This window comes from Acartia tonsa, chromosome 9, assembly GCF_053477335.1.
Source record: "Acartia tonsa isolate MP-2025a chromosome 9, ASM5347733v1, whole genome shotgun sequence".
Taxonomy (NCBI): Eukaryota; Metazoa; Arthropoda; class Copepoda; order Calanoida; family Acartiidae; genus Acartia; species Acartia tonsa.
In genome coordinates this window covers 5,906,644-5,915,739 of record NC_137268.1, presented here as the reverse complement: position 1 = coordinate 5,915,739, position 9,096 = coordinate 5,906,644, and the positions used below count along the sequence as shown (strand labels likewise).

General features: G+C 33.7%; 1 protein-coding gene across 2 annotated transcripts in view; it reads right to left on the bottom strand.

Moving 5' to 3' along the window:
- Nucleotides 1-7: 7 nt before the first annotated feature.
- The window catches only part of LOC145328080 (uncharacterized), a 29,855-nt gene continuing 20,766 nt past the window's right edge, over nucleotides 8-9,096 (bottom strand). Inside the window, exons 10-18 of one of the 2 annotated variants that reach the window (XM_080171641.1) lie at nucleotides 6,042-6,233; nucleotides 5,490-5,772; nucleotides 4,889-4,927; nucleotides 4,612-4,662; nucleotides 3,690-3,741; nucleotides 2,707-2,781; nucleotides 1,818-1,892; nucleotides 1,313-1,409; nucleotides 8-502 (exon numbers count right to left, since the gene is read on the bottom strand). In XM_080171641.1, the coding sequence (XP_080027767.1) occupies nucleotides 435-502; nucleotides 1,313-1,409; nucleotides 1,818-1,892; nucleotides 2,707-2,781; nucleotides 3,690-3,741; nucleotides 4,612-4,662; nucleotides 4,889-4,927; nucleotides 5,490-5,772; nucleotides 6,042-6,233 (932 nt within the window). In that variant the 3' untranslated portion in view covers nucleotides 8-434. Of the gene's footprint in view, nucleotides 503-1,312; nucleotides 1,410-1,817; nucleotides 1,893-2,706; nucleotides 2,782-3,305; nucleotides 3,351-3,689; nucleotides 3,742-4,611; nucleotides 4,663-4,888; nucleotides 4,928-5,489; nucleotides 5,773-6,041; nucleotides 6,234-9,096 lie in introns of those variants that run through there. The other variant, XM_080171642.1, reaches the window with a different exon arrangement.

Below are 9,096 nucleotides of genomic sequence, written 5' to 3'. Positions count from 1 at the left end.
GATAATAAACAACACGAGGTAACATAAAATAATAATAACCAGTAGCGTAGCAATGTCAAACTAACAGTATTTTTAAAGGAAAATATGATAGTTAATTTCTGAGAGGTTTTGAAAACAAAATATATAATATGAATTCTTGTCCTTTCCACCCAACAAACAACCAACCCTTTGATTTCACAACCTTTGTCTAAATTTGCATGGTTATGATTAGCACCTGTTCAAGCATTCTATTTACACTTATTTTTAAATTTCATGCACCTGACATAGCAGCAATGTTTACAATTTTTTTAAACGTCTCTAGTATGACGCAGTGTGTCCCAGTTTCAAACCCGATGCCTCTTCAATTGCAAGCTGTAACATGACCAATTACGATAATGGACGGACATACCAAAGAAGTTGACTAGCTTCGCTACTTAAAAAATAGATGATAATAATTAGAATTTCAATCTGCCAGCAATCATTCCGGCCAACCCATCCACCAGGTTCTCTATGATTCCAGATTCTGAAATATAAATTATACATTAGTCCAAGAAAGGATATTAATAGCGCAGCAATAATGTTATTCCAAAATATACTATACTAGCCTCCTCAAGTGCCCCTAGAGGACTCTAGGGGCACTTGAGGAGGAGAGAGTCGAATTTAATAACCCAAATTTCTTATTTTAGATTTTTAAAAAAAAGTAAAAAAAAATTTGGGGGGGGATTTTTTATTTTTGGGGGCGTTGGGGGTGTCAGACCTCCAAGAAAATAGTTATAAACCTTCCCGGCTTACGAGAAGCTACCCTGTTAAGGAGAACCCGATCGGTTCAGCGGTTAGATCCTTCGGTACAGACACACAAACACACAGACATCCTGTTACTTTAGTATAAGGATAAGTAATTCATTATTCATTGTATTTTGACAGTGGGTAAAAAATATTGCCAAAATTACAGCAACAAACGAAATTGACAAAAACACACCTAAATATTGTCATAAATGCAATGAAAACTTTTGCTAGTTGTAGAAGTGGCAGAATTTATGTTTGTCTATCTGTACCAAAAGATCTTGCTTAACGCTGGGCTAATATATATCTTTTTTACAGAATATCTATTTTAAAAAAATCCCCTAAAATTTCTAATTTCTTGAAGAGTGTACATCAATATTGCCCTATAACAAAACTCCTAGCCCCCCCTCATCCTGGTGTTTTACGTACGTTTTCGTTTAAAAACCTAATTTTAAACAAGTGAGTTGGCCCCTAAAACGCACTTTAGAGTGCCCCTAGAGGCCTCTGTGACGTAGCCTACATTAATATAAGGGTAAAAAGAATATAATACCTGCTTGTATCAAAGATCCTGCCAGATTACCACCAGAGCTGGAACTACTTGAACTGCTGGAGGATCCAGCAAATGTTTCTAATGTTGAAGCAGCCACCTAGAAGAAAATTAGATATAGGATATATGTGGATATATTATCTGGGTAATATTTATCGTCAATTAAGGTTGCTAATATGGACCTAAGTTCTTTGATCCATTAGGAGGGTGAGGGGATTAGGTAAAGGGGATGGATTGGGTATATTGTTATTTTTGCTAGCTGCAAGTATTACTGTATTAGAGTAGACTAAAATCTAGTGCAGCATCCATATTATAATTTATCGTAAACTAGAAAAGATTAAAGATCTTAACTCAAGCCTAAATGAAAATCTATCGTAAACTTAGACTACAACTTGGATTAGTTGATTTAATTAGAAATTAATTTAAAATGTGGTGGTCACAGCAACAAATTCTAAATTACCTAGGCTAGGGGCGAAAAGCCGCTAGTAATGAATATAAAACATCTAACCTGGGGTAAGCTGGGTAGGCCAGGTAAACCAGGAAACAGAGAGGAAGCCTCGTTGGTTGCTTGTGGAATTATATTCTAAATAAAATGATTGTTTAGCCCTAGAAATATCATAGTAAATTACATTAATTTTAGTTAAGTATGTGAAGTAGACACCTCTGCTTTGAATTGCAATTTTTAAAAGAAAAAGTTTCGGCACTTTTGTACAAAGTAAAGCCCAGTAAGTCATAAAGTGGCGCCGCCTGGCATTTTATTTGTAGGGACAATCTCTCTTTTGAGGATGGTGGTACCCAGGGGCGTTCAAGCTTTTTTTTTTGGGGGGGGGTAAACATTTTTTAAGGGGGGGGTAAAATGGCGCGCGAAGCGCGCCGCAATTTTTTTTACCACCCCCAAAATTTTTACCCCGGGGGTAAAATTTGCTTGGGGGGGGGGGGGGTAATTACCCCCCCTGAAATCTGTTGGCAGGGGTAAATTTAGTTTACCCCCCCCAAAATTTACCCCCGGGGTAAAATTTTTTGGGGGGGGTAATTTAAATTTTATTAAATATATAGTATTTAAAATGCGCACGAAGCGCGCAAAAATTTTTTTTAATAAAGATTTTTTATTATTGGGGGGGGGGTATTTACCCCCCTAAAATTGTTTGGGGGGGTAAATACCCCCTCCTAAATGATTGGGGGTGCCTAGGGCACCCCCAAGATAGGGGTAAATTTTAAATGGGGGGGTAATCGCCCCATTACCCCCCCCTTGGACGCCTATGGTGGTACCCTCGCCAAAATGGTTACAAACCTCCCCAGGGCGTGTAAGAAGCTATATAGGTTTAATGGTTATCAAGATTCTTAGGTACAGACAGACAAACACAGATCCTGTTACTTTTAAATAAGAATATTTATACCTGTAGTAGACCGCCATTATTGTTATTGAGATAATTGAGCAGTTGATCTGATGAGTCAGGGCATTGACGGTATAACTAGATATATAGATAGTTAATTAGATAGATAGATAGATAGATAGATAGATAGATAAATAGATGTATAGATAGTTCAATAGATAGATAAATAGTTAGATAGATAGATAATTGAGCAGTTGATCTGATGAGTCAGGGCATTGACGGTATAACTAGATATATAGATAGTTAATTAGATAGATAGATGGTTAGATAGATAAATAGATAGATAGATAGATAGATAAATAGATGTATAGATAGTTGAATAGATAGATAAATAGATAGATAGATAGATAATTGAACAGTTGATCTGATGAATCAGGCCATTGACAGTATAACTACATATATAGATAGTTGGATAAATAGATAGATAGATATATAATTGAGCAGTTGATCTGATGAATCAGGGCATTGACGGTATAACTAGATATATAGATAGTTGAATAAATAGTTAGATAGATAGATAATTGAGCAGTTGATCTGATAAATCAGGGCATTGACGGTATAACTAGATGTATAGATAGTTGAATAGATAGATAGATAGATAAATAATTGAGCAGTTGATCTTATGAATCAGGGCATTGACGGTATAACTAGATGTATAGATAGTTGAATAGATAGATAGATAGATAAATAATTGAGCAGTTGATCTGATGAGTCAGGGCATTGACGGTATAACTAAATATATAGATAGTTGAATAGATAGATAGATAGATAGATAGATAGATAGATAGATAGATAGATAAATAGATAGATAGATAGATAGATAGATAGATAGATAGATAGATAGATAGATAGATAGATAGATAGATAGATAGATAGATAGATAGGTAGGTAGGTAGATAGATAGATAGATAGAAAGATAGAAAGATAGATAGATAGACAGATAGATAGATAGATAGATAGATAGATAGATATAAAGTTTGTAATACCTGTTTACAATTAGTTGGTGCTGCTCTATTAGCATGACCAATTATAGCTGCCCTGAAATTATAAAATATTAAAGGGTCTAAATAAAAGGGTGTGCTTATAATCAGTAAATGTAAATATTTAGTCAAGTCTGTAATGCTATTTTTAAAAGCGAAGCTTTTCTATAATTAGGGTCAGTCCGTCCGTCCGTATGTCCATTATGTCCATAACCATAATCCTGTTTCAACAAATTTACTCATAATTTTGCTTTGTCATTTATTCATACCTTTTTTAAAAGCGAAGCTTTTCTATAATTAGGATCGGCCAGTCCGTCCGTCCGTCAATCCGTCCGTCCCTAACGGATAGCTTTAGGCATGTTAGAATTGTCATATCGATTTCAAACTTTGCATGATGGTTCCTGTAGTAGTTAGGTACGATTTAGAAAGCGTAGCAACTCTAATATCGTTACCAGAATGTCCGTACGTCCATTTTAAAATCATCCGATTGATTTGATTTTTGGATTACTGATTCCTACTACAATAAGGTACAATATTATGAGCGAAGCATCTCTAATCAAGTATTAAAAATGCCAGTATGTCCTTAAACAGAATTCTGTATTTAAGAAGTTTTGAAACAAATTTACGTATAATTTTGTCAAACCTTATATTTTCATATTTTGTATATTCAGTTGGATGTTGTCATCCTTGTTTTTTGTATATCTTATTCTCTAATTTTATACCCAACTCTCCTCTTCCTTTCTTTCCCCTTTCCCATTTTTTTCTCCTCTTGCCGTCTTTTCCATTTTTATTTCTAGTGGACTAAATTAAATACTGGTTAATACGTGGTTTCCATGTTGGCGACCTACATTTATGTAAGTCTAAGAATTAATAATTTTTTCCCCTGTGATAATTACTATTCACGTAAATTCTAAATCCAAAGATTTACCTCACAAATGGATACAGACCCATATTATCTAATCCAAAGTTTTGCATCAATCTGAAATAGAGTAAAATATATAAGCAAAAGCTGCCTGATCTTTTATAGGACTTATTTATCCTTATAAATGTAACAGGATGTCTGTCTATCTATCTGTGTGTATTAAAGGATCTCGCTCACCGCTAGCGGCTAAACCGATAATTTTATCCTTTACAGTGAAGCTTCTCTTAGGTCCTATATATCTATTTTTTTAGAAAATACTTTAAAAAAAAGTGGATAAACTTACCTAATTGCTTGTCCATGTGCAGTACTTTGCCTTTTCTTCCTAAATAATATACATCCATTCAACACATTTTATCCCATTACAATAAGGGTATTTTGATCAAAATAACTCATGAATCGAATGGGTTCTCTATTTTAGGTAGTCTATATGTAGGTCCCGGGTGGTTTCAGTCTATTTTATTTTTAGATTATTAAAGTCATGAAATGGTTTTATGCTATTCCCATGTCCTTTCATACCCTTCTAATGCATAGTTACTGAATGCTAGGGGTGCAGCCGCTAGTTATTTATAGTAGAACAAAATCTGTCTGTCTGAATCTTAAGATTTCGTTAACATAACTGATTGGGCTCTACTCTTCAGGGAATATAAATACTAGTCCTACGCTGGTTTCATGCTAATATAATTTTTATAAAAACAAAAACAAAAAAGGGGTTTGAGGAACGCCCATCATACCATGGTACGACCCCGCCCCCTGAAAATAAATGACCCCCCCCCCCATTTTTACGGGTTACGAAAGCACCTTATACCTAAATGGAGATATGTCCTTAAATTCCCCCCCCCCCACCCCCTCGTATAAAAAATAATAACAGGTAAATAATGTATTACCTTGAAAGCGTTTCATCAATCTTTTGAGAAGGCTTAAAATCATCATCATCCAAATTTTCTTCCAGGCCAGCATCACTCAATTCATCTTCTTCTTCCCCAACATGGACATCAACTCTAGACTCAATATTTTCCCCATTATCCTCCCTGCCATCATCTGACCGACTTTGTGCACTTTTTCCCCATTTTCGATTGCCGGACACAAGGTTTGAAATGAGGTTTCCGGCAAAACCGCTGGCCAAATTTCCGGCAATACTGTCGGCTATCCCCTCCAGAAATCCTCCATCTGAACAAGGAAAATCATGTCCATAAATAGCGTAGAAATAGCAAGCCAATTAAGTTATCCAAAAGTAAAAACAAAGCCATTATTTATAATTTTAATTCTTAATATATATAATTAAATGCTTAAACTTCTATGTGGCTACCTTCTAACCAATATGATCTAACCTAACTTGATCTAAAGTAATGAAACAAATTAAACCCCCTTCCCCATTTTTTCATTTTAATTCAAAATTAGGGAAAGGGGTATTTATAAATGTGGTTTTGTATACTTACTGTTTTGAGTTTGTTGTGGGAATTGTTGAAATTTTTGCCCGCCGAATTGCTGTTGCCCAACAAATTGTTGCTGTGGAAACTGTTGAATTTGCTGTCCTGGAAACTGCTGAAATTGCTGTTGGTTGACAAACTGTTGCTGCTGGGGGAATTGCTGAAATTGCTGTTGAGGAAATTGTTGAAATTGCTGTTGACCTACAAAATTTGTATCAATAGATATGTTAAAAATATGAAGATGCGCCAGATTTTCATGTACTCAGATAAAGTAATTTTCGCAGTTGGCACGAGAAGAATATCACATTTCTCTTAGAATAACGTTACAGACTAATTGACGAACATACAGACAGACAAATTGAATCATAGTAAACCTTTGGGATCATGGAAAGAAAACAAAGTCCTTCCTAAATTAGGACAGAAGTCACCTTCCTAGGAAGGACATAAGTAGCCTTCCTTAAGTGAGAATTTCTTAGATGAAGGGCATAACATGCCTCCCTGAACAAAGATTTTGCAAGATTGAGGACATAAGTAGCCTCCCTTCACCTCACAAAACCTAGCTTTTTGATCCTTCACATAGCAAAATCTTGCATAAAATTGGTTTTTTGTCCATCACATAGCAAAATATTGGAAAACTTAGCTTTTCTGTCCTTCACATAGCTAATTCTTGCAAAACATAGCAAATTCTTGCAAAACATAGGAAATTCTTACAAAACATAGCAAATTCTTGCAAAACATAGCAAATTCTTACAAAACATAGCAAATTCTTAGAAAACTTAGCTTTTCTGTCCTTCACATAGCAAAATCTTTCAAAACTTAGCAAATTCTTGCAAAACATAGCAAATTCTTGCAAAACATAGCAAATTCTTGCAAAACTTAGCAAATTCTTGCAAAACATAGCAAATTCTTGCAAAACATAGCAAATTCTTGCAAAACATAGCAAATTCTTGCAAAGCATAGCAAATTCTTGGAAAACTTAGCTTTTCTGTCCTTTACATAGCTAATTCTTGCAAAACATAGCAAATTCTTACAAAACATAGCAAATTCTTGCAAAACATAGCAAATTCTAACAAAACATAGCAAATTCTTGCAAAACATAGCAAATTATTACAAAACATAGCAAATTCTTGCAAAACATAGCAAATTCTTACAAAACATAGCAAATTCTTGCAAAACATAGCAAATTCTTATAAAACATAGCAAATTCTTGCAAAACATAGCAAATTCTTGCAAAACATAGCAAATTCTTGCAAAGCATAGCAAATTCTTGCAAATTCTTGCAAAACATGGCAAATTCTTGCAAAACATAGCAAATTCTTGCAAAACATAGCAAATTCTTGCAAATTCTTGCAAAACATGGCAAATTCTTAAAAACTTAGCTTTTCTGTCCTTCACATAGCTAATTCTTGCAAAACATAGCAAATTCTTACAAAACATAGCAAATTCTTGCAAAACATTGCAATTTCTTGCAAAACATGGCAAATTCTTAGAAAACTTAGCTTTTCTGTCCTTCACATAGCAAATTCTTGCAAAACTTAGCAAATTCTTGCAAAACATAGCAAATTCTTGCAAAACATAGCAAATTCTTGCAAAACATAGCAAATTCTTGCAAAGCATAGCAAATTCTTGGAAAACTTAGCTTTTCTGTCCTTCACATAGCTAATTCTTGCAAAACATAGCAAATTCTTACAAAACATAGCAAATTCTTGCAAAACATAGCAAATTCTAACAAAACATAGCAAATTCTTGCAAAACATAGCAAATTCTTGCAAAACATAGCAAATTCTTACAAAACATAGCAAATTCTTGCAAAACATAGCAAATTCTTACAAAACATAGCAAATTCTTGCAAAACATAGCAAATTCTTGGAAAACATAGCAAATTCTTGCAAAGCATAGCAAATTCTTGGAAAACTTAGCTTTTCTGTCCTTCACATAGCTAATTCTTGCAAAACATAGCAAATTCTTACAAAACATAGCAAATTCTTGCAAAACATAGCAAATTCTAACAAAACATAGCAAATTCTTGCAAAACATAGCAAATTATTACAAAACATAGCAAATTCTTGCAAAACATAGCAAATTCTTACAAAACATAGCAAATTCTTGCAAATCATAGCAAATTCTTACAAAACATAGCAAATTCTTGCAAAACATAGCAAATTCTTGCAAAACATAGCAAATTCTTGCAAAACATAGCAAATTCTTGCAAAACATAGCAAATTCTTGGAAAACTTAGCTTTTCTGTCCTTCACATAGCTAATTCTTGCAAAACATAGCAAATTCTTACAAAACATAGCAAATTCTTGCAAAACATAGCAAATTCTTGCAAAACATGGCAAATTCTTAAAAACTTAGCTTTTCTGTCCTTCACATAGCTAATTCTTGCAAAACATAGCAAATTCTTACAAAACATAGCAAATTCTTGCAAACCATTGCAATTTCTTGCAAAACATGGCAAATTCTTAGAAAACTTAGCTTTTCTGTCCTTCACATAGCTAATTCTTGCAAAACATAGCAAATTCTTACAAAACATAGCAAATTCTTACAAAACATTGCAAATTCTTACAAAACATAGCAAATTCTTGAAAAACATAGCAAATTCTTACAAAACATAGCAAATTCTTGCAAAACATAGCAAATTCTTGCAAAACATAGCAAATTCTTGCAAAACATAGCAAATTCTTGGAAAACTTAGCTTTTCTGTCCTTCACATAGCTAATTCTTGCAAAACATAGCAAATTCTTGCAAAGCATAGCAAATTCTTGGAAAACTTAGCTTTTCTGTCCTTCACATAGCTAATTCTTGCAAAACATAGCAAATTCTTACAAAACATAGCAAATTCTTGCAAAACATTGCAATTTCTTGCAAAACATGGCAAATTCTTAGAAAACTTAGCTTTTCTGTCCTTCACATAGCTAATTCTTGCAAAACATAGCAAATTCTTACAAAACATAGCAAATTCTTGCAAAACATTGCAAATTCTTACAAAACATAGCAAATTCTTGCAAAACATAGCAAATTCTTACAAAACATAGCAAATTCTTGCAAAACATTGCAAATT